Source organism: Salvia hispanica, chromosome 4 (genome assembly GCF_023119035.1).
Source record: "Salvia hispanica cultivar TCC Black 2014 chromosome 4, UniMelb_Shisp_WGS_1.0, whole genome shotgun sequence".
Taxonomy (NCBI): domain Eukaryota; kingdom Viridiplantae; phylum Streptophyta; class Magnoliopsida; order Lamiales; family Lamiaceae; genus Salvia; species Salvia hispanica.
The window spans coordinates 53,862,986-53,889,113 of NC_062968.1; the positions used below are offsets into that span (position 1 = coordinate 53,862,986).

The 26,128-nt window shown below is 32.1% G+C and overlaps 4 protein-coding genes across 5 annotated transcripts; 2 read left to right on the forward strand and 2 right to left on the reverse strand.

The window, feature by feature from the left end:
• The first annotated feature begins 5,257 nt into the window (after positions 1-5,257).
• Positions 5,258-6,016, forward strand: LOC125224584 (EPIDERMAL PATTERNING FACTOR-like protein 4). The gene is made up of 2 exons (XM_048128000.1): positions 5,258-5,468; positions 5,553-6,016. Exons 1-2 carry the CDS (start codon positions 5,354-5,356, stop codon positions 5,735-5,737), a joined length of 300 nt encoding a protein of 99 aa, XP_047983957.1. The 5' UTR covers positions 5,258-5,353; the 3' UTR covers positions 5,738-6,016.
• A 355-nt stretch (positions 6,017-6,371) lies between these two features.
• On the reverse strand, positions 6,372-8,769 carry LOC125224583. Its single transcript, XM_048127999.1, has 4 exons — positions 8,573-8,769; positions 8,367-8,484; positions 8,143-8,295; positions 6,372-6,775 (listed from the first exon to the last, which is right to left on the reverse strand). Exons 1-4 carry the CDS (start codon positions 8,578-8,580, stop codon positions 6,563-6,565), a joined length of 492 nt encoding a protein of 163 aa, XP_047983956.1. The 5' UTR covers positions 8,581-8,769; the 3' UTR covers positions 6,372-6,562.
• Positions 8,770-13,454: 4,685 nt separating this feature from the next.
• Positions 13,455-16,627, reverse strand: LOC125185620 (VAN3-binding protein-like). 2 transcript variants are annotated; one of them, XM_048082178.1, is made up of 7 exons: positions 16,233-16,627; positions 15,644-15,769; positions 14,629-15,058; positions 14,329-14,550; positions 14,196-14,245; positions 14,050-14,107; positions 13,455-13,905 (listed from the first exon to the last, which is right to left on the reverse strand). In XM_048082178.1, exons 1-7 carry the CDS (start codon positions 16,479-16,481, stop codon positions 13,691-13,693), a joined length of 1,350 nt encoding a protein of 449 aa, XP_047938135.1. In that variant the 5' UTR covers positions 16,482-16,627; the 3' UTR covers positions 13,455-13,690. The 2 variants fall into 2 exon arrangements, with proteins under 2 accessions (XP_047938135.1, XP_047938134.1); XM_048082177.1 differs by having other exon boundaries at positions 15,644-15,772; positions 16,233-16,626.
• Positions 16,628-22,358: 5,731 nt separating this feature from the next.
• Positions 22,359-23,690, forward strand: LOC125221398. The gene is made up of 3 exons (XM_048123517.1): positions 22,359-23,044; positions 23,198-23,390; positions 23,646-23,690. The coding sequence occupies exons 1-3, from the start codon at positions 22,359-22,361 to the stop codon at positions 23,688-23,690; spliced, it is 924 nt and encodes a 307-aa protein (XP_047979474.1).
• The last annotated feature ends 2,438 nt before the right edge of the window (positions 23,691-26,128 follow it).

A 26,128-nucleotide genomic window follows, 5' to 3' on the forward strand; every position in this document is an offset into this window, starting at 1 on the left:
AATTCAAACTTACTTATATATCTCATTCATTACTACTGTGATCTATGTAAAGTATCAATGGGTTCAGATTATAAGTTGAAGGGTTCATTAATCGGTTGAAGATTTAGCTTTACTTTGGCAATTATAAGCCATATGAAAAATTGACTTATTAATCCGAATCGAATAGCTTCTAAATACAATAGGATTGGACTGGGATTATGCAATCAGCCCAATTAAACATCCACAATAATATTAGTAATGTTCATTTTGACCCACCCTTGATTTTTAAATCTTAATTCCTAAACATCAAATAAAATAAATACTGTTACTTTATCTTAATTATATTTATGACTTATCTTAAAAGGAGAACTGTTCTGCTGCACAACTTATGTGAGTGGCTCTCTCCTACGTGGAGCAGAGTCACTGAGTCTCTCATAGACGCTTACACAAGACGTGCAGCAGAACAGTTCTCATCTTAAAAGTATATCATAACATTAATGGTCCAAACGAGCTCTAATAATTTTTCAAACATAAGGAATAAAATTATTGCACAAAATTTTTCTCATTAACAAAAATGAAGACATTCACTAAAAAATGGGAGTATAAATGTATAATATACTTAATAACACTCCATAGCTTTAATTAATTTGATCAATTTCAACTTTTAATTCTACAATTCGAACATATCACATCTGATTTCCTTATTTATAAAAAGTAAGGAAGGTGCGTGTAATACATAAAAGCATTATTGTAAAGTATATCGTCCAGTAAATGTTTCTAATTTCTATTGACTATATTCGATTTTCATATAGATACAAGAAGAATGGAAGTGACGAATCGATTATTTGTTCCTTTTAATAAATTCGTACTATAATTTTTTTTGAAAACAAATCACACATAGCGATGTTTTTTTTTTTTAATGAATGTATTTTAATTATTTATATTTGGTCTGGGTAGGAACCATATCTGTAGGGCAGGAGTCGCAGATCAATTCATGACTGGTTTTATTCAATGTCACTATGGTCCCATGGATGTGACGTGTGTTACTAGTAAAAATCGACTCTATTTACCATTCCTTTTTTTTTTTTTTTTTTTCTTTTTTCATTCTCTATTTTTTTATTTAATTTAAATTTTCTTTTCACTTAAATCACATTGTTTTGTGCGGCATTAATTGTTAAGCTTTTTTGAATAATGATAAACAACCAAATTTTGTACAACCAAAACAAAATTATATTAGTAATTTCGATGTGTTAATTAAATATTAAAATAATAAATATAGTTAGTTAACAAATTAAAAACCCTTTATTAATTTTTGGCCTCATTTTCAAATTTTTATTTTTATATTTGAATTATTTCTCTATTATTTTTCAAATTTGAATTAAAATATGCATTAATTATATTTTATGATTCAAAATTTTTTTAAAAATTATACACAAATACCATAATATTATGCACGTTCCCTATACTATATATATGTCTATACTTTTTAATTAAATACATAAATAAATTACATTTTTTCTCAAATAAATCAATTTTTGGTTGTATAAAATTTGGTTGCATAGCTTTATTGCTTTTTCTAACTGAAGAGATAATATGACAGGGACATAAGCTTAAACATAATTAGCTAAAGAGGGAAGGGATGTGATGTTGCGATAGTATGACTTTGTGTGATAAAAATTGATATCATCGAGCTTTTTATAGAAGATCGAAGTATATTCATGAGCGAATACATTTTGTAGGAGATATTTTTAATAAAGGTATCGTTAAAATTGCGAACGATTCTATAGAGAAAAACTCCTTTGATATGATCGAAGCACATTCATGTGCGATTACATACAATAAATCAGTGTAATCAATAATAGTGTTCAATTTTGTGTTTCTTTAGTAGAAATCGGTAATAGACTAATAGTTGTAGTAGTATATTTTCTCAGAAGAATATTTATAGTAAAGAACTTCATCAGTATGAAAATTTTTAATTAAAGTTTCTATTGAAGGTTAAGCATAGAAAAGAAAGTGTGAGAGCCACCAATAATTATACTTAAAGCCTAAAGGCTATATATGTATTATAATTATCGTCCACAATGTGGATTGATTAATCGAATCATATAAATCTTTGTCTCTTAATCGTATGAAGTGTTTATTCTAACATTAAACCACACTATTAAAGACACCTCAAACACACTAGTTGTAGATCACATTAGTAATTGTTCATGCTATATACATACCATAATTATATTACTCCATATCACAAATTGCATTGGTATCAATGTTCCTTTTAAATTCAAAATTTTTTTATCACAAACATTAAATCAAGCTTTGATTAATATGTTTTAGTAAAATTAATTACGTTTACAATGATTTTTAATGTAACAGAATGAATACTAGTATAATCCAAAAGGATATCAATTCAATCATATATTGAATAATTTATCTACACATACCCGACACATAAGTAATAAACATGTTATTGACTGTCATAATATAATTGCCTCGACTCCTGACTAGACCGAAAACTGGAAACATGTTTCTTTCACGTGATCACCATTCCATTCTAATCATCTCTACCATGCTTTTTATTTATTTATTTAATTTGATAAGAACAATACTTATAATAAATTATTAAATAAAATACTAAAATACATATCAAGTCTAACGTTTTTTTTATATTAAGGCGGACTCTGTTCTCAAACCACTTCTTCACGAACCACTATTTCAAATCATTAGTCACAGCTAACTCTTTCTTAAGCCATCGTTCCATATGCCACTATTTAAAACTATTTATGTAGTAAGTACTGTATTGCTTGTCGATTTTTTACAATCAAATATATTATGTATTCCTATGTCGAAAACAGTCATTTTGTTTTTTAACTAACAATCTTTCAATTACTTTTTTTCTATTTTTCATTCTATTAAATTTGTGAGTTCCATCCATTTCTAAAATTATTTTTGGTAACCAGAGATAGTACAAGCATTTTGTATCAAGAAAACAAGACAGTGTCCCAACCCTGGGTAATTGGCCACAAAATAGCCCACGTCCCACTAAGTTAACTTTTATTTTATTTTCACCACATTGAATTTTATATATTTCGTAAAAAATGTGACATGAAAGTATGGTAAAATAACGTGGATGGACAGCACTGGTTGCTTTTGCATACATCATACATAAAGGTCTGAATATGCATGCTGTAACCACTGCATAAATCTATTGAAATTTTGATCTCTCTGTTTTCAAAGTCCAATTCCATGTGTTTTTTGGTATTCACACATAATATTTGTCGTATATATAAGCAAACATTCACTTTCCTTACAACTTTTCCAAATAAATAATTAAATAAAATTGCATAACATTTTGTACTAAAAAAAAGTCCTTCATTTAGAGTACTACTGAGATATAATGAGTCTTATTTATATTTAAAATGTTGATTATATAAAACTTTTAGTATTATGTAGGTTTAGTTGGTTCAATGAAATTATAATTTTTTTACTTTATTAGTAAATCTTAATTGTAATATAAAATTAAGTAAAATGATAAATAATAAAAGGTTATAGTGTATGTATTTTAATTTTAAGTGTTTTTATCTACATGGTCGCAGATAGATTGAGATAAGCATGTAGATAATGTAAGTATACTATTTAAGATTTTAAGTGTTTTTGTGTATATTGGGCTTAGAATATATCCGACTATTTATACTAAACTTACACTAATTTTAGTATAAATGTCACATCAAATATAATTTTACTCTAACCATTTATAAAAAACTCAAACTTTAAAAGAATATTCTCTATATTATACACTTTTTTCTCACAAAGTTTGAAGAAGTTATAGTTTTGATTTAGTGTAAGCCTAAAAAATAGAATTTTTTTTCTTAAAAATCAAAATGAGATTGATTTTAGAATACCATTAGTGCAGCTAATTGTTTATCTCATTTCAAATTTTGGTGTACAATTGGAAATAGTCTTAGTATTCAGTGTCAAAAAATATACGCCATACTTACTTCAAAGGGGACAGAGTGATTAATTGGTTAAAATTAGAACTTTCTTATAAATACTAATTTGTACGTACGTAAAGTTACTATTATATATAAAATCTCTAATTATGGCTTCGATTAATATTTAGTGGTTCAAACTGAGGTTTATTGATCTTATCAGTTAATTTAGTAATTTCGATAAATAATCACAATAGTAATTAAAATTTATATCACTGCATAAAAATGGAAGAGAAATATCACCCATACATCTAAAAAAATGACGAAATATTAGTCAACATGAAAAAAAATATTGTTTGGTCCTTGTCAATTTATATTCATACTATATAAAATAACAAAATCTATATTTTAAATTGTTTAAATTGACGATCACTGATCATTTGATAGGACACATTACCTTATGTGGTAGGGCCGGGATTGATTATCACCAAAGAAGCCTACGTTAATCTTATCATATAATAATGTAAAGTATGTAGCATCACTTTGATTAGACTTCTAATTTCTAAATGTATTAACAAAGAATCGAATCGATAGTAACGATTAATTAATTACTCCAATATATTTTATTGCTTTTTTTAATGCCTAAAGGTGCTCTTATTTTCTTAACTTTTTCAAAGTATTCGCACATTTATTCCAAATAATAAATTAAAAAAAAATGAAATTCTTATTAATAGATTTAAAAAAGATATTCGTTGCCAATTACATCGACGACTAATTTTTTTCAGAAGTTACATCATATGTACTATTTCTTCCCTATAACATGACTCGCAAAAACATTACACCGTCATATCTTTCAAAAAGTATTTCTTCCTATGTTTATTTTCATTCACTTTTTCTTTTCATAAAGGAAAATAGCATACCGACCATAAAAGGCAATTACCATAAAAAGATCAATTTTTTATTTGTTTTTCCAATAATTATGAAAATTTAACATTTTTTTAATCGAACACTTTCAAATGTCACTAAAAAGCTAAAATAACCATATATACTAAGCAAGAAAAATCGACTACAGCTCGACATCAAAGGTAAAATAAAAATACTAAAATTAACTGCAAGAGTCATCGACAGCCGCTCCACCGTCTCTATCTTTCGACGACATCGATGCGTTACTGTTTTCGACTCCACGAGTTCTAGTACTTTAAAAAAAGAGAAGGTTGCTATATCCATACCTATTCACACACAGTTGAATGTAGTAAAATGTCTGTTTGACTTGGACTTACTCGCACGCTTACACGCAACTCTCTCTCATTTCATTTCATTTCACCAATAATACATTTCCTATTTTTTCCCTTATTATAGTACTAATATTATTCCCACTCTCACACTGTCACACTCTCACTCCCAATAATTCTTCCTCCTCTCCTACTGCTGCTGGATCTTCTCCGGCCATGGCCGTGCTCCGCCGCCGCCGCCGCCAGCTAGCCCTCTACTTCGCCACCCTCGCTCTCTTCGCCCTTCTCTCCTCCGCCTCAGCTCTAGGCCTCACCCTTCCTCGCCAATTAAGTAAGTAAATTTATATTTAGTATTTTTCAACAAAGTTGTTTACATGTTTTTTTTTTATAATTTATTTAAAATTTTGGAACGCAGCGGAGGTGGAGCGGAGGAGGCTGGGGGGGCCGGGGTCGTGGCCGCCTTCGTGCAGATCGAAATGCGGGAGGTGCACGCCGTGCAAGGCGGTGCACGTGCCGATTCAGCCGGGGATGAGTATGCCGTTGGAGTACTATCCAGAGGCGTGGAGATGCAAGTGTGGGAATAAGCTCTTCATGCCTTAGTACTCTATTTTTCTTTTCTTTTTTTGGATGTGTATATAAAAAAAATAGAACAAATGTTGAATGACTGATTGAATATGATGTTGGAATTTGGTCTGTCTAACAACAACCTGCATAGATTTTAGCTCAATCTGTTGTTTAGTTATTTTTTTTTCAAGTTACTGAATTTGTTGCTTTTGTATTTTTTGCACTTTTTTCTAGCAGCAGAGAAGGGTCTTGGGAATGTAATTTATGAGTTACGACTGTCAAAAAGGGAGCTTTAATTCCATTTTTCTCTGCAAATATCTGTTTTTGTTTGAGTTTTTCAATTTTAAATCTCTTTTGCTACATGATTTTTGTGAGGTGTTATTGCAGTGATGAGATTTATGAGTAGCATTAATTCAGGATACCTTTTGTGGTACAAAAGGAGGTGATAGATGGACTTCTTAAAAAAGAAACAAGAACAAGATACAACTAATTGCGCTTCATTCGGGCCAGGCCTACGGGCCTAATCAGCAAAATTTGGTCCATCCAGCCCGAAACCCAAACTATCCTAAATTGAAATCAAATTTGTAGCAAGAGTGGGACAAATTTGAGATATTTTCTTTTTGTAGTATAATTATTATTGTGCAAAACTTAGAAAAGAGAAATCACTAGCTTTACAAAAGCACAAAAAAATAACTTGACATTGATGTAGTGATTGGCTCTTGAGAGTTCAGTTGTTAATTAGACTAGTCACTGTGCAAAATTTCACACTACCATCTTCCTTGTTACACTAACTAGAATTCATGGCTAATGCTCTAAAGAAATTAAGCAGAGATAGTAAAAGAAGTATACTATGTAGTATGATTAAGGCTCAGTCTCTTCTTCTTCTTCTTGCCCTTCCCCTTCCTCTTCCCCCTCAGCAGCTTGGTCAGGCTCGGTCTCTTCTTCTTCCCCCTCAGCAGCTTCCTCATTTGCTTCATCCACCTGAGACGGATGAGGTGGCAAAATCCTTGTGATGGTCTCTGCAAGCTCTTCAACCTTACCTTTCATCATACGCGAATCGCATTCCTCGATGAGCTGGCGAAAGGAAAAATAAACAAAATGAACAAGCAAGATCTGTTAGACCATTACCAGTGCTCAGAAAGTATGATATTGGACTTCTAAGAATGTCTATTAAAGAAGAACCCAAGATAACAACACCCGAGCACAAGTTATATAAACCATTGTCTTGTTATATTACAAAAGAAACCAACTCATAAAATTACCACAGGATATCCCAATCCCCCATCATTGTTGTGAAAGTTTTCTAGAGGTGAAGAACAGAAATGGACTGCCCAACTTCAATGTTTTTCGTTTACATTTCCTCCATTTCTATTGAGAATTACCATACGGATCCGAATCCTGATATAGACTTACTGATCGCACAATATTGCACCTAAACACATCACTATCTAGTGATCAGGAATACATATACTGAAAAGAATTTAACAGTTCACCAGCTTACCACTTGGTATTTGAATCTACAAGTTATCCTTACATTTGAATAATATATGCTAAGCTGATTCAGTTTCAAGAGCCCCCCTGAATTTCATTTGACTGCTCATAAGTGAACATAACACTGTATGCACACAGGTGGGTATAACTCTACTTTACAAAATTCAACATCTTTTTTAGCAATACCCCTTCTTGACGTAATAATTCCAGGTAATGTGTCGTGAATGATATACTCAAGACTCCAGGCAAACAAAGCACGTGAAATCATGAATAATAATTCGGTGGAGCTAGTCAATGTGAACATAAAGTTCAAGTGTAAACGTCCGAAACAAATCTCCAAACCCCTGATTTCCCTCAAAAGTAAACTGAGATAGATGTAAAGTTTGCAATGGTGGTGTAACTGCATGTATTGAAAACAGAGTAACCTAAACAACAACAAATGGACAAGATACCAGATCGTCCTAAACTAATTCCAGTAATTTATCTGAAATGAAATACTCCAGACTCCAGATGACAAAGCACATGAGATCATAAATAATAATAGGTTTAGCTAGCCAATGTGAATCTAAACTTCAAGTGTAAGGCATCAGAAACAAATTTCCAAACCACTGATTTCCCTCAAAATTAAACTGAGATAGATGCAAAATTCGCAACAGCACTGAACTGTATGTATTGAAAACAGAGTAACCTAAACAACAACAAACAGAGAAGATACCAAATCATCTTAAACTCATTCAGAATAACATCTTCATCTAGTATTTGAACCAAGGGTCACACTGATCAACCACTTTTCAGTATAACTTGGATAGGAAAACTCAACATAAGTGGAAATACAACATTGATAAATATAATGATGTGGATGGCTCTTTATTGAAAAACAATGTAGGAATGACAATTCAACAACACAACAAAACATAAGGAACTTAATAACAAGAAATGATAAAGATTACCGGGAAAAGCAAAGCTTCACTTGTTGGTCTTAAATTCACAATATTAAGAATCTCTGCCTTTGCAAGGTCAAATTTTTGGCACTCAGCAACAAAGTTAACGATAATTTCCCTTGTTTGATTGCAAGCAACAGTCCCCTCTAAATAATCAAAAACCTAAACGAAAAACAAAAGATGTGAGAGATGCAATAAAGATAAGTTGATGATCATAAATAGGAATCCCCAACCTTGAACTCAGATTGAGATACGGTTGCAATAGCTCGTGAGGCATCCTTTCCAGCCCCTCTTGATCTCAAGAGGTCAAGTAATTCAAAATTAGTGAGAGCGCCGGCGCTGGCCTCAATTCTGAAATAGAGTAGAGAAAAAGGTAACTGCTTTGTATATTAATTCTCACTCTGTGAAAAGCGGAGATGTGTAGAAACTCTCTACCTACATTTTCATCGATAGGATGCTCACTGCTTTGAGAGATAAAACTTGTTTCAGTATATTATGAGCTGTGATTTGGTCGACCGGATTTGTGACGGTGGCTGCAGTCGCCGGAGCGGAGGGTTGCGGTTGCGGTCGCGGCGGCGGACGAGGGTTTTGGATTTGGGGGTTTTTGAGTGAATTTGTGTATGTTTTGATTGTTTATTTTATTGTTGGAAAAAATGCATTTTGTATATATTCATCAACAAATATAAAAATTGATTTTATTTTCTTAACATACTCTTTTTTTTTTACATATCCATTAGATTTGCTGTATTTTGTTTGTATCCCTCTAAAGAGAATCTATTGCAGTATTTTAGAAGGATGATTAATGATATTCTCTACAATCTATAAATCTTACTTGAACCTATTGAATAGATAAAAAGCCTATCATCACCGTCAATTTATCTTCTATACATGGTAATGTAAATTTGATGAAAACTTTTCCCAATCTTGTTTTGAACAATAAAGGCAAACATTATATTGTTTTAAAGGTCATCATAGTCTATCAATATGAAACTTTTGGTATATAGACAATGATTTTTACGAAAAAAAACCCATACTCATCTTTTCCTAAAACTCTAGATCCTAATTTGTAGCAGTGCTCTATGCACATTGCTTTCTTATAATTAACTTTTCATAATACATAATCATTAATGGAGAGTGATCAATTGTTAACTAATTAGTAATGCTAAACTAAAGATTTAATCTTAGTCATTAAATTAGAAGATCTAGTAATTGAAATAATGTCACATGAATTATATTCTTAATTAAAAAAATTAATAAATAAAATTTGAGGGTATTAATGTCAATTTTCTCTCATTAAAATCATCTTAAAACTTTAAATTTACGTAACTTTCTCTATTTAAATTATTTTTTCACAAAATATATATCAAATTGAAGATAACTTTATAAGGATTCCAACGAGATTTCAATTGCATATGTTCCGACGACGTTCGAATGATGAAATTTGATGTTTTTTATTTTAGTTTTCGTAAATGTTGATAACCAGATTTTTATCAACAAATACATTAAAAAATCTTAATAAAACCATGTAAAAATCTCAATAAATATGTGTTGATATTTTCTTGTACTAGTGTTATATTCTTATGTCATATTGTTGATATTTGTAATACACTATGTTGATACAAAAAAAATTCACGAAATTATCGTATGATAACATAATGACGATATTACCCTTTTGTTGATATTTTGTCTACTATTTATTGAGATTCGTAAGATTTAATCTCATTCACTCATTTTAAAATCTAGGGATAGAGATTTAGTCTTGATTTTGACTTAGAGTGCTATAAGTATTAGAATATGATCCAACCATTCATAATACCTACTACTATGATATTTGGGCCGATAATATTTGGGGCGAATCAATCTAGTTCTTTTTTCTTCATTTCTTTGGTAAGCTTCAGGAGCAGTCCGAATTGATTATATTGTTGAGGATTTTGACAATTCCAAGTGGTCTTTATGATAGATTGAATGAAATTGAATTTTATAGTACTTAGCTAGGATAGATGTAGAATCTAGTACTACTTAATCTCAATATAAATATATAAGGGAAAAGATAAATTAACAAAAATTGTATATACAAAATACCCTTTAATTTTAATTCTATTTTGAGGATATAATTTTATGACTAATCTATCCTTCGTATTTAATATTGGATATTTCTAGCTCTACGTACTAGTTTAGGAAATTCATTGATTTAGATTTTGAACTATATTTATGGTAGTATTGATTAGCACACTATATCATTAAATTACTATATTTAATTATTAGATAATTACTATATTATTTAATAAAGTACGTACTATATATTTTTAAAAGAAATTTAGAATGAACCATATTTGAACCATTTTATAATTCAGTATCTAGTTTTTTTTATCATTTCATATTATTTTTTTCCATAACTTGTTTGAGTTTTTTTTTGTTTTTTTTTTTATTTTTTATATTTCATTCTAAATTATCGTGTGATATGAATCATCATGTTGTTACAATGAAATGATTCAGCATATGAAAAAATAAATTAAAATAATAAAACAATTTTATAATTGAAATGTCAAATACATGAGAAAATACTTTTATAGTAATAATGATTTAACATTTTTAGCGTTTCTTTTTATTTAATACTCCTTTTTTTTATTAAATATCCAAAAGCAAATATATAATTTTTCCTTGGCTTGTTCCTTTTTTTTTATTAAATATCCAAAAGCAAATATATAAAAAAAAATTATTCTAATTACTTTTAGCGATGAGAATTTCTATATTAATAAATATTATTCATTACTTCTTTCTTAATTAACATGAAGGGTGTTTATATTAGAAATTAAGTATATACAGGTAATATAAGTAACTGAATTTAAAATTTATTATTTATATTTTTTTACAATTATTTAATCATAATATAGTTTGATGCAAATAATTTTTTTGTTTTAACTTACTATTATTTAATATTATATAAATTTCAATTTCATTTCATGGTTTTTGAGTGATGTAGAATCACAAGAAAATTAATTTATTAATTAGCAATTAGTTGGGTGACAATTAAAAAATTAAATATATATACATGCGGTCACTTTTTAGAATTATTCAATAATAAAATAGTTGGGTGTAAATGAATATTATTGTTTCAATTCAATTTTCTACTACTATTATACACAAAAAAATATTTTTGTTTCATATTTTTTTGGTCTACATGTAAAGTACACAACTAAATTGACTTAAATGATAACTAATTGGTTGGATAATAATACTAAGAAATTAAGTATATACTAGTACTATATTGTAGTAATTAATTTTTACAAATTATAATTTAAGAATTATTAGATGTGAATGATTTTATTGTTTTAATATTTTGTTACTATTACAATTTATCCATGTTTCCTGATTTTTGAGTTAAAATGTAAAGTATGGAAAGAAATCGACATATCGATCATCAATTAGTTGGATGGTAGTATTAAAACAAACTATATATGTATATAGCCATTTTTAGAATTTATAATTATTAGAATTGTATAATTAATATATTTTGATGTGAATGGCTATTATCGTTTTAATCTTTTTTTTTCTATTATACATTATATTTTATTTTTGGTATCGTAATTTTTGAGTCAAGGAGTAGAGTACACAAGAAAATCGACGTGATGACCATCAATTAGTTGGACGAGACGAGAGTGCTAGAAATTAAGTTTATATAGTCAATTTTATAATTTGTAATTTTAAAATTATAGAATAATAAAACAGTTGGATGTGAATGACTCTTATTTTAATTCATTTTTATTATTATGTAGTATCAAATTTATTTTTGTCATGATTTTGAGTCAAGATATTGAATAGGGAAAAAAATTGATTTAATGATCATATGTTAGTCTGATGATACAACTAGTATAAAATTAAGTGTATATGTGTGGTTGTTTAGTAATTCACAATTTTAAAAATTGTTTAGTATTAAAATAGTTGGGTACGAATGAGACTGTTATGATTTTAATTTATTTTTTGTTGTTTATATTCATTTCATAATTTTAGAGTCAAAATGTACAATATTAAAGGAAATTGATGTAATGAGTCAAAATGTACAATATTAAAGGAAATTGATGTAATGCTAATTAGTTAGATGACAATACTAATAAATTAACTATGTTTACAAGTAATTGTATTTATAATTTTGTTACTACTCCATTTAACAGTGAAGTAGTTGATTTTGAATAACTATTTATTTTCTACTATAAATAATTTTTAGTTATTCAATTAATTGGATGATAATCACAAATACATCATTTTTTTATTTATAATTTTGTGCGTTCTTTTAGTGACTAAATTTTTATATGTCAATTTATTCATTAAATTTATTGTATGATAATGTAGCAAGTGTTGAGGAAATGAAAGAAATTTATTAATATTCTTTAAATACTTGCTAATATTTTTAAAAATATACGGTGAAATATGTGATGAATCCATCTTTTTAGTTTTGATCTGCTATAATTTTGTAGGTTCAAGATACAATGAATAATACTTTCCTTAAATCTGTGGTTATTTGATTAAGAAGCATAATCATTTCCTAATTAGTTGTTAAAGGGTAAATGCGTAATATTTCATCATCATTAATGTATTATGAAATATAAAATACCTAAAATGTCCAATTTTGTATAAACAATTTTTGTTAATTTATCACTATCCAAATATCAAATAAAATTGGTCTTGACTAATGAGTCTTGATCAATTTATGCAACTCACAAAATATTTCATTACATTTTTTCATGATCAATTTATTTAACTCACAAAATATTTCATTAGATTTTTTCATGATCAATTTATTTAACTCACAAAATATTTCATTAGATTTTTTCATGATGCCCTTCTCTTATACTAACAACTTCCCTTGAAATTTGAATCATCTTCCAAATAAGGTTTCAAAACTTTTACCAAAACCCCCACCAATTTCCTCATATGTCCAACATGGAAAAATATACATTTAATAACCCTTCGCTATCGTTCTACGTAGCTCAAAGTTTTAAGTGTGTATATTAAGAAATTAACTTTATTTAAACACAATACAATTAGGAGTCACAACACTAATCTAGATTGCCAAATATAAAATGAGACAAGAAATAACGCAGTACATAACAAAATTGCAAACCACAAGCCACAACCCTAATCTAGATTCCCCATTAGCCCATTATAAAGTGTGAAAAATCAAGTCCCACAAAGCATATTATATAAAAGAATGAAACATCATTTCTATGTTTCTTTGTTTAAAATGGGATTCTCCCTCTCCTTTTGACCAATCTTAATCCAACAAAAAGAACAAAAGAGAAACAACAAAAACTTAGATCACATGCTTTCACAATCTTTCCTTCACTTTACTCTTTTTAATATTTCAAAATCAAACACAATCCCAAAAAATACTACATTTTCTCCAGATTAAAACTAAAGGGATCCATCCATCCCATGTGGATTAACATCAAACAACTTTACCACATTTTTTCACTACCAATTTCACCCATACTACTTACCAAATTGTTAGTCCAAAATAGAGGCTTATCTTTCTATACTAAACCACTAATGAGAAACATCAAACCCTATGTTTATTGTTCCTCTCAGCAGCAATGGCAAGTAGTCTAGACACTCCATGGGTCCACACATCATACTCTCTCTGATTCTTGCACTCGAACTCGACGACGCCTCGCCCGACTGTTTTCAGTGCAAAGTACCTCCGCTCCGGTCCCCCCTCGAGAAGGTGGCGCCCGGACCACGCAGGAATATCCTTGAGCACATCCAACACCACATCTGCAAATTCAAAAATGTTAAAAAAGGAAGAATGATATGGTGGGCTATCTTTCTCATCTTGCTTTCTCTAATCCCTATGTGGAATCACTTCACTTCCAAATCTTATCCCATCATTGAACAAAAGCTAAAAGCATATAGACTTACTCTTTTTCTTTTTAGTGACTGTCCCAGCTACATGCCTACTCTTCATCTTCAGCATCACCTGTTACAATCACCACATAACAAAATTTAGAACAAAAATTAATCTATGAAGAATTTGGAAAGTTTAAAATGGAAATCTTGATCACTACCTGCCCCATTCTGTTGATGTAAACGGACACTAGTTTCCAGTGAAGATCGCCTGCGATAAACAATGTTAATTAGATAGGAACGAAAACCACACGAGCAAGTGTGCATCGATTCTTGGAAGATCGATTTTCTTACCCTTTCGAGTTTTTTTCAAAAGCTCGCAGCCTCTTGCAAGAATCTCTCTGCCACATATCTCGAGGAAATTTTCTTCGGGGATGAATTCGCCGCTGGAACTGCCATTGCTCCCCCCACTGACACCACTAACGACCCCCGCCCCCTTGTCCAGAGGTGCCACTGCTGCTACGTTCCACACATCCTTCAACGTCCTCGCCTTCAGAGTGGCAGCCCCGCGTAGAGCTACATCAACATCAAGAAAAACACTTATACACATTTCAAAATCACTCGAATCATCAAAATATGCGGTGGAATATGCACCAGTGGCAGCAGCAGCTGTAAGGGTCATGATATCACCGGCTGATCGGACATTGACAGCAGAGCTCACAACAGAGGCCAGATGGTCGCGCTCAGCCCCCATTGCCTCAGCCGCCTCAACACACTGCGCAGCAACCAGCGTGGCAGCAGAGGCCACAGCCATGTCCGTCTTGGCCATGTTCTCGTCCTTCCCTGCCCCAGACGACGCAGCTGTGGCAGCTGCGATGGCAGCAATAGCAGACGCCACCCCAGCGACTGAGATGGCTGCGTGGAGCTGTGCATTGTGCGCCCTCGCCTCCTCTTTCTTCTTCTCCCTCCGATCCTTCAACCACCTCCCAACAGTTTTTCCTCCGCCACTCACAGCCGCGGTGCTGCTGCTCTTGTACTGGCTACCCACCGGAATATTTGCTCGACTGTATTGATGAATACACGCCTGTATGTATCCACTTTCATCAGAGAAATTCAATTCCATCTCATGACACATCATAATAGAACACCCCACAAAAATTCAATCTTGAATTTCCTTACACACATTTGGCAGCAATTTAGAAACATTTATGTGAAACTTGTCAATAACAAGTGAAAGAGCATAGATGTCTCATAACTCAAGCAATTACTTTGTACCTATCATTTTGAGGGACCATTCACATGCATCAATATCACCACAATAAAAAACATTATAAATACTCAAAAAAATTCACAGTCTAACCGACATAATTCCATCTACAAGGATTCAAAATTGCACACTCATTACTCATAATCATAAAGATAAAATTTTTAAACAAACAAGAAAAGAAATAGACTAAACAAATATGCAATCTTGAAGTGTGGGAGAAGGAAAGCATCACTGTGGTACTAACATATTCTGACTATGTTTTGGATAAAGATAAAGCTTACTCTCTCTCATCAGAGTGTTCATACAGAGAACATGATCACAAGACAAAAACAGTGCCATATAATATACTTCAAATAAAGACAAAAAAACAAGATTTGGTTGAGATTAATTTAAAAGAAGGACCTTGAGATCTTCTATCTCAGAGGGGGAGACCGGTGGACTGTCAGTGAGAGAGCCACCACAGCTCTGTCCGCCATTGAGGGGGCCACTGCTGTGAGACAGCCTTCCAGAAGTGCGTGGTGATACCTCCTGCTGCACATGTTGTACACACATTTCATATTCAAATCCCTACTATACAAAGGAATAATTGCTTTGGTTAAATAATTCCCCAGCCTTGATCCCATCAACCAATTTTACCCAGAGAATAAGAGTACTCTTATTGATATAATTATTGTTAATAATTTACTTATCCAAGAAAACATAATGCCACTTACCTAACCAATAAATGCTTCCTTGATAACTTACAGTTCCAAGAAATTAACTTTTGTTTTTCCCACAAACTAAACACTTTTCCTTCCTTAATCAAATTTAGTAAAAAAATCTCTCATAAACAAATCACAAAATAACAAAAAGAGAATGGTTTACATAACTCCAAAACAAGAATTTTAAGATATGGACAAAGGGAAGGAATTAGAAAGAAAAACACACACAACACACACTAGAAAACAAGAAATGTTGGGAAATCAGACAAAAAGGTTGAATCTTTACGCACCGATTGAGACATAATGCGGTCCATGACGAGCTGGGAAGTTTCTGAAGAAGCGAAGGAGAAGGGGTTGCCGGAGACTGCGGGCTCTTCGTAGATGATGTCGGGGGCGGGGTTGGGGTTGGTGTTGGTGAGGACTTTGGAGATTTCGAAGGCGGAGACGCTCCAAGAGCGGGAGAGGAACTCCATTGGATCGGAGGGAGGAGTTGCAGTGGCTCTGCCTCTGTAGATGGGCTTCAGTTTCGGCCTCTCCATTGAAATTGTGTTGGGATTGAAGTAGGAATAATGGGAGAGCGTCGTGAGTAACAAAGTTTGTTTCTTTCTTTATAGCAGAATGTTTATGTAAAGAGAGAGAGAGAGAGAGAGAGATTTGGCGTTGGGAGAGAGAGGAAAGAAAGAGTTGCAGAAACTGAGATGAAGTTTGTCGCTTATAGTTTTGGGATATGACGATCTTGCCCTCGCCACTTTTTGGGGGAAACAATAGCATTGTGATGTGGAAAATGTAGTCAGAAAATTCATGCATTTTTAAGTAAAATACTTATATGGTTGGTTAAATAAATAGGTAAACTTATGCACATGATGAATTTAAGTGATCTTTATACAATTGAGGTTGATGTAGACGTTAGATATTTTAAATCATGATCTTAATATGTTAATTCGTCCAATAAATCTATAGTTGTAGATAAATTTGTGGATAATATTGTGTGAAAAGGATTGATAATTCTTACTCGACATATGCAGGCACAAATTTAAAGAATTTTAATCAAGGCTTATTGAATTCATATTCTTATCAGATTAATCCATTAATCACGTTGCTATCACCAATGCAATTTTTTGTAGTGAATGACTATATGTTGAATTATTTCACAATTTCGCCTCAACCAACGTAACATAATTCAAGGTCGATCATCGATCAACTATAAATAGTTTAGTAAGTTAAAATTGAATAGATAGGAGGAAGAGAAATAGAGAATAGGTGATAGGACATTTTACTACAAATATAAACACTCACGGATTAAAATTAAAAAAATATATGATAGACGAATTAAAATGGAAAACGACTATTTATTGAATTATGAAAACTTTATTAATTGACAATTGATTACTACTCCTATACAAGTATGAAGTATGCTATCAAGAGATGCTAGTGAGTTAAGAGTCCAAGAGTACAAATAACTACACACGTTATATCAGAAGGAACCTAAGAAAAGCAGAGTTGCCATAAATACCTCACACTCCTTGCAAAACAAATGAAGACAAAAGCAAAAAGCACGGTGAGCAGCAAAAACATGCGTCACAAAAAGAAATTCAACCAACAAGAACAATAGAGAGCCAAAATCTTAAAAAAACACCACAAAAGATAAGACCATCAAAACTAAGACAATCGTAGCTGCTCAACAAAAAAAGTTGAAAGAATTACTAAAACACACCATCACCACCTCTAATATATCACTGTTATGCTTTTCTTGGAATGTTTGATTCTTTCCACATTATAACGTTGATAAGATCATCAACTACTACATGATTAGGTGAAAAGAGAAAGGCAAGATACCAAGCTCTCAAAAAAGATCATACTTTTGTACTCCTACTTCGAAATTTATTGGAACCATATTCGTAGCTTTTGTAGGAATATTGATAAATTTTTTGCATATCTTAAAATGGCACGTCATTATTGTAATAAACCAACTGTAATAGTAATGTGTAATTTACTCTTAGTTATAATCATCATCAATGAGTACAAGTACCAAAATATGAAATCATCCTTCATTCATTGAGATAATAATTACTCCATATGTCACATAATTAAATTCAATAGTTCCTATTTTCTACTAATCGAAAATATTAATCAGGATATATACAGAACTACGTCAGTGTAATAATATATCTACTGCACTTCAAAAAGATAATTTCACTTTCTGATAAAAAAAAATATCATTATGTAAAAGCTGAAAAATAATTACTAGGGGGTCCAATGCCCACAAAATACACTAACCCCATCATGTCAAAAATCCTATAAATACTACTCAAGCTCGACATTTATACTTGTGTCAGCATATAGCACTTCAAAATAATGATACTCCACATAATATTAAAAAAATTGACTTTTGCTTCCTCTCAAATTATTCGTTTAGTAATTAGGATTCCACTAACATAATCCCACGGGAGTCATAATGACTGAAACACACACACACACACTACAAAATATTAATGAAATGAATCACTTTCAACAAGGAAATGCAGACTTGAATAATTTTTTACAAAAATTGTGACAGGTGACTAAAGTATAGAAAAAAAGGAATGATAATCTTATCTAGTAGTATTAATAGTATATATTGTAGCCCAAGGCATATGAATAAGTAATAAATGAGGTGGGGAAGGGTGGCATGCAATTGTAAAATGTGTATTATAAGATGAGAAGAGGCCAACAAGAATGAATGGTGATGATCAATGATTGGGAGTTATAACCACCGCATGTAATGCTAATGTTTGTTTCTCTACTCGTGTGGCTCTCAACTCACAATTGCTACTGTCACACATTTATTGTATTTTCATTCAAAATTTTTTTCAAAGTTTCTCAAAGCAAAAATAAATCCTAAACCCTAATAATCCACCGTTGATAAGTGACTACTTACACAATTAGCAAATGTAATGTTTTCAAAGTTATTATTGACGTCATTAATTTACAAATTATGTGGAGTAACAATCAAAGATTGATTTATTCTTTTTGCGAGCTTCAATTTTTTTTAACAAATATTAATAGTAATGATATTTTTAACTGTTTTCAATGTATTAGAATCAAATTAAATAAAACAAATAATGTCAATATGGACAAAAGAGTTGATACGTGACTGTAGTAAATAAACAAGATTATGAAAAATTACATTTCAAATGAAGCACATTTTTTTCAATTTTCATAACGTTTTAATTAAATACTGAGGAGCCCATTAGTTACCAATTATGAAGCCACTAGGTACGATATGACCATGTGCAAACATTTATATAACTTTAAAGCGAATATAATTTTTTTTGTACGAAATATTTATTGTTATTAAAATCCTTGATGTATATTGAAATTAACAAACTCAAATAAAATTATAAACACAATTTAAAAAACCTAACTAAGATAAGCCAAGACCACAGATTCTTAAAAGCTCTGATTTGTAGTGAAGTATGAGATCCTAAATTCCTAATAATATAAAACAAAATTCCTCTTTTTCAATTTAAAATTTTAATTATTTATACATTTAAATAATATTTGTGGTGCTGAAAAAGCAGCCACGCCTTGTACTGTAGTAGGCGCACATTAGACAATTTGCAGAGAAGGAATTTTCCTGATAAAGAATACTACTCCAATTATTAGTTATAGTGCATGCTCCTCACTAAAATGCGCGTGGACAATTTCACCCCACTTCGTGTTTCACTTCTTTTTCAGAGCATAAGTTTGGATATCAAAGTTACTAGATTTTAATTTGGTTAATTTTGCTTCCATTTTAAAGAGTATAGCTAGTTTCTGGTGTCACGTTCGATTACTTGATTTGAACGAATATTTAATATTTCTTGGGGTTAAAATAAATCCACTAATATCCGAAAGAGTGGAGTATAATTCAAAATAAAAATGAATTTCCTAATATATAGTACTGACTTTAAAATATTTTAGAGTAATAATGTGATAACATAGTAATCCTACTTAAATTATGTTTACCAAGTTTCTTCACAAATACATCTATATATATTTGTGTGATATCATAAGAAGAAGTTCATTAATCCAGTATATATTGCAAATTGTGATGAAATTTATTTATAATTATACTTCTCCCTCACAAAGTTCGAATTATATATACTCACTTTTCATGATTACGTGGAAAAGTTTCCACATAAATTAAATCCAATGATCATATTCGGCGAAATGACATCATTCAATAACCAGATTTTCAATTTTATAATTTTAAAAAAAATACCAGTACTGTATAATGATTTGAAAAAAACATAAATTATGGATAATTTTCATTGGTCTAATATTTGGTCGGCCACAAAAGTGAACTTTTCTAATGCATATTTAGAGAATTTTAGAAATAACATGCAACAAGCCAACGGGTGTTTTTAATGTATATTAGTACTACAAAGTAACAAGACACTGTAATAATGTAATTAGGTGTTTGAAGAACATTATACTAGTAGTAAATAATAAATTGTTGATCATAAACTAAACTTGTTTGATAAATACATTATCTTTTCTTCGACAACTGTAACTAAAAGTAAGTGTCGAATATTTCAGTGCTAGTACAATATTGATGCACAAAAAGGTGGCATAAAATGTCAAAAGATGAGGCTAATGTGGAATTTTGATGCACAAACATTCCTTTTGCTTACACTTAGTGGATTATTTACTCATTCGGACTAATCACTAAATCATTCAAGCTCTTTTCAATGAAATTGTATATTCTATTGTGATTAATACACTTTAAACTTACATTTGAGAAAAATAATAAACTTATACTAACAATTTAATTACTATGAACTAGACACGTGATGAGTTACGTTTAGGGGCATCCATAATTAGATTACATTTCAAGTTTTCAAGCCAGACTATATTTGAAAAAAAAAAAAATTAGTACTCCGTAGTTTTTTGATGCCTCAAAACTTGAATGAGATGATGGTGCTCGGAGCTTCGTGCATTGAGACGCACACGGATTTTTGCTTTATTTTTAGACAAATGTACTAAAGGATAAAATGGACCTATGTTAGAAAGTTTTACTACTATTTGTTTCACTCAAGGTTTTATAAGTTGATTTGAACAACATTATTTGATAAAGCAATAATAAAAGAGCGAAAGCAACGTGAACACGAATGGAGTATCCCATAAAGCACTTTGGTCTTACAAGGGAAAGGACAATGAACAATATGATTTCAATTTAAATACTTACTATACTACTTTTTATAAAGAATAATTGATCAAAAAAATTATAAACTATTATAAAAAATTGGTAATTTTCATTATCTTTAAAGTCGGCTTGATAAATCATGAATTTTAATAATTGTGCAATTCCCACGGTGAATATTTTCCGCCATTGACTAAAACTAACTTCGATTATTTAATCTTATGTGGCAGCATGTGTTTCATTTATGAAATAGACGTGTATCAGTAACAATCCATATTATTTAGCTTCTAATTTTCCAAGTAATAATCGCCATGATAAATTCACACGATTGTTAAACTTCGTTATTTATCCGACCAACTTTAAAAATTGTGGGAATACCAAATTTCGGTAATAGTTTATGATTTTCAATTACCCTTTTTAACTAGTTACTATGTTTGGTTCTTTTGAAAAGAAACACATGTGAACAATAAACAAGTACAGAATTTACTAAGTATATAAAATTGTCGTGTAAATTTACCCTTCTGTCTAATTAGAGCACATGGAATCCACTTTTTCAATAATTTTATTGTTTTTTTTTTCAATCTTCTTGGCAGATTGATTACGAACAAGGGTACATTTCAACAGGGGATTATGTTTGTAAATAACTTTATTACTTACTTGTATCAGTAATACATAAATCTTTTGCAGTTGATTACGGTTTATAAAAATATATCCAAACCTCTAAAGACTACAAAGTAATTGAAAGACATTTGTCTTGGTTTGAATTATCACGAAATAATTAGATACTACGTTTATTCACCTTCTTAAAATCCCAAAACATCTCATTTTGAATCAATTCACATCGTTTTGAGTAATTGATATAATTGAGAAAAATCAAATCTTAAAGGTTTTATATTGTGATGTGTCATAAGTAATTTAAGTTTTAACCTTTTAGGTTATCTCCTACGGCGCCCTTCCCGTTCGCCCGTCGGGGACGGGCGACCCGACGGGCGCCATAGTGGGCGGGAAGGGCGCCCACGCCCGTCCCGGGTGCCCCTGCGATGAGCTCGCCCCTCCCGTCGACGGGCGAGTGGGACGGGCGCCACTGTGGCGAAGGTCGCCCGTCCCAACTCGGACGTCCGACATTTTTTTTTTTTTTTTATTTTTTTTTTTTTTTTTAACTCTATAAATAGGGCTCCTCCAACATCATTTCATTCACACCACTTGTGTTGACAAGTTTCTCTCTCTAAACCTCTTTTTTCAATTATCTGTAATGGCGAGTAGTCGTGCGGGTGGTAGTGGCGGAGGCGCTAGTGATAGTGATGGCTTTAGCGATGATGAATTGGATCTCGCTGTGCAAGCGGCGATTGATCGACGGATCCGGCAGAGGCAGCGGCGGCAGCAGGCGGCGGCGGCCGTGCCTCGGCCAATCCATCGCCGACGGCATGTACCCCGGGACCACATTGCTGCACATCAGCGGTTGTATGAGGACTACTTTGCTCCAGAGCCGCGTTTTGGGGATGCCTTATTCCGCCGACGTTTTCGGATGCATCGTCCTCTGTTTATGCATATCGTTGGTGCATTAGAGAGGAGGTACGAGTTTTTCAGGATCAGGGAGGATGCGGCTGGCAAACCCGGACACACGCCAATACAGAAGTGTACGGCCGCAATCAGGCAACTGGCGTACGGAGGGCCGGCCGACATGTTCGACGAGTACCTCCACATTGGGGAATCTTCCGCCGTCCAGTGTCTGTTGGAGTTTTGCGCGGGCGTTAGAGCGATATTCGGGGATCAGTATCTTCGACGTCCGGGCCCCGAAGACTGCCAGCAGCTGATCAATATGCACGGGTCGGTGCACGGGTTCCCTGGGATGTTGGGCAGCATCGATTGTATGCATTGGGAGTGGAGGAACTGCCCCGCCGCCTGGAAGGGGATACACACTTCCGGCTTCAAAGCCAAGCATCCCACGATGATCCTTGAAGCTGTAGCTGACTACCGGCTGTGGATATGGCATGCTTATTTTGGAGTAGCCGGGTCGAACAACGACCTCAACGTCCTCCAGTCGTCGCCCCTGTTCAACGATCAGTGCAATGGCGTTGGTCCCGCCATCAGTTTCGTCGCCAACGACAACCACCACAACATGGGATACTATTTGGCGGATGGGATATACCCAAGCTGGCCCGTCTTTATGAAGTCGATCAAGCATCCGGTCGGCCCAAAGAAGAACTACTTTGCGACCCGGCAGGAGGCAGCGCGCAAGGATGTTGAGCGCGCATTTGGTGCGCTCCAGAGTCGATGGGCGATGGTGAGGGGTCCGGCACGGCAGTGGTATATCCCCAACATCGGCGACATCATGTACGCGTGTATCATTTTGCACAACATGATTGTCGAAAGTGAAGGGGACGAACTGACTCAGTGGACCAGCGAAGATGACACGGGTGCCGGTCCCAGCCACGGCGTGGCCACCGCGAATGTGAACATGGGTGTACCTCATGGAGAGGTTGAGCGGTTGCGCGCATTTACCGACATGCGGCAAAGAAATGTCCATATTCGACTTCAGGAGGATATCATCGAAGAGGTTTGGACGCGGAGGGGTGGACACTGATGTGGTTGTTTTTTTTTTCGCATGATGTATGTTTTTTTTTTCTACTATGTAATTTTTTTTTTCGAATTATGTATGTTTTTTTTTAATGAAATATTCGTATTTCCCGTTCGTATTTGTGTCGGATTATGTCTTCCGTGAATTTAAATTTTAATTGTGAATTAATTTAATTATGGGAAGGGCTATTGGAAGGGCTAGTGGGAAGGGCTAGTGCAGTGGGAAGGGCTAGTGATGTGGCAGTGGAATGGGAAGGGCTGACGTGCTGACGTGGCATGTGGACCTCCTATTTTAGTACTTTCCCCGTCCTATAAAAGTTGAGACAAAATTTTTAAGCACGGAGATTAAGAATTTATATTAAATAAATAGGAGAGATAAAAAAAGTAAGAAAGATAAGAGAGAGTAAAGTAAATGATGGAATAAAGTAAGAGTGATTAGATGTTTTGTCTTTAGTTAAAAAAGGAAATGACTCAACTTTATTGGGACGGACTAAAAAGGAATACGACTCAACTTTTATGGGACGGAGGGAGTACGTACTTTAAATTAACCAATATTGAGAAATAATAATAATAATAATAATAATAATAATAATAATAATAATAATAATAATAATAATAATAATAATAATTAAAATAATAATGAGAAGCGTGGAAGTTGGAAATTGATTGATTGGAAAATGAGATGTGGACAGAACTCTAATTCAATTGTTCAATATTAAATGATGATATTAAATCCCACCACCAACCACCATTGAACTTGCTTAGCATGAAAAGTGTTTCATTTACGATATTTAGTAAAATTCTTTTTTGGTGGAAGACATTACTCAATTGTGGATTTGATTAAAGGAAGACATAACTCATATTGAAGATTTGATTAAAGGAAGACATATCTCCAGCTTGATATATCAAATTCAACACTTTATTTGCAATTTTGAATGTTAAAAAATTCAGTAGTGTGTAAATTTTCAAAAACAGCACCGCGTTTGATTTGCAATTTTAGAATTCAGTAGTGTGTAAAATTTCAAAAATAGCACCGCGTTTGATTTGCAATTTTAGAATTCAGTAGTGTGTAAAATTTCAAAAATAGCACCGCGTTTGATTTGCAATTTTAGAATTCAGTAGTGTGTAAAATTTCAAAAATAGCACCGCGTTTGATTTGCAATTTTAGAATGATTTATGTATATGTTAGTATAAAATTATAACAATATTTTAGATCACCATGGCACAATAGCTTAGTGGTATTCCTCGCTTTTGTAAGGTCGAGAGACGAGAGTACGAATCTCAAACTTAACAAATAAAATAAAAACAACACTTTTTAAGTGAATTTTTTCTTTCTTTTTAAAGGCCAATACTAACTCTTTATTTATTCTATAATAACTCAAACACATTTATTTAAAATGCAGTTACAATTTTCGACAGTTTTACTGGGAACTCTTGTTTTGAACATGTCACAATTATTAAATGTTACTCCTATGATAACATTTTTAGATCACCACGGCACAATAGTTCAGTAGTATTCCTCACCTTTGTAAGGTCAAGAGACGAGAGTACGAATCTCAAATAAACCAAATAAAGTATAAAAACAACACTTTTTGGTTGAATTATTTTTTCTCTCTTTTTACCTATCAATAATAATTCTTTGTAAAATGTGGTAAATAGAAAATGATGCTACAATCAAGAGCATTCCTATTGAATGTTGAAACTAAATATACTAAGAGAAAATTTACCATCATCTAGTATAATATATAATCCATAGTTCAATTTCATGATGAGCATGTAAGTTGGCTTATTTGTAGATAATTCTAAAAAAACATAAGTATGACAAATCGAACTACATGGTTTTTATTAGTTTTAAAAATCGAATTAATTATCGTAAAAAATAAGTTAAATTTTTTTATAACGTAGATAATTTTATCCGTTCGGGGAACGACAATCTCATAGCAATTTTCCTACTACAGTATTTTCTATGTATTGTTTGGGTCTTAGTGTTAAGGTGTAACAACAGTTAAATATTTATCACAAATGTTAAAATCTACAATGAATAAACTCCTATTATTAATGAATATTCTATAAGTGACAATTATCTAAACGATATGACAATACACATGCGAAATGTGACATAAAATATTGAATTATTAAAAAGACAGCAATATTAATTCGTGAATTATTGAATTGATATGTGGATAAGTGGATAATAATTCGTAAATTGACATTATGCCTAATTAAATGTGGTGGCTGTCGATGGCAATTCCCCCATTAATGAAGCATCCACGACTCAAATTACCTAGTGCTACAGATGGATAGCAATATTGCAAACAAATGTAATCATTTCATTCAACTATTTCTCTATAGTCTATACTCTATTCTGCTATTTCATTACCCCGATATATCAAATTTCTCACTTTTTACTTCCTCTAAAATTTTAGCCATTATATAGTGATATTG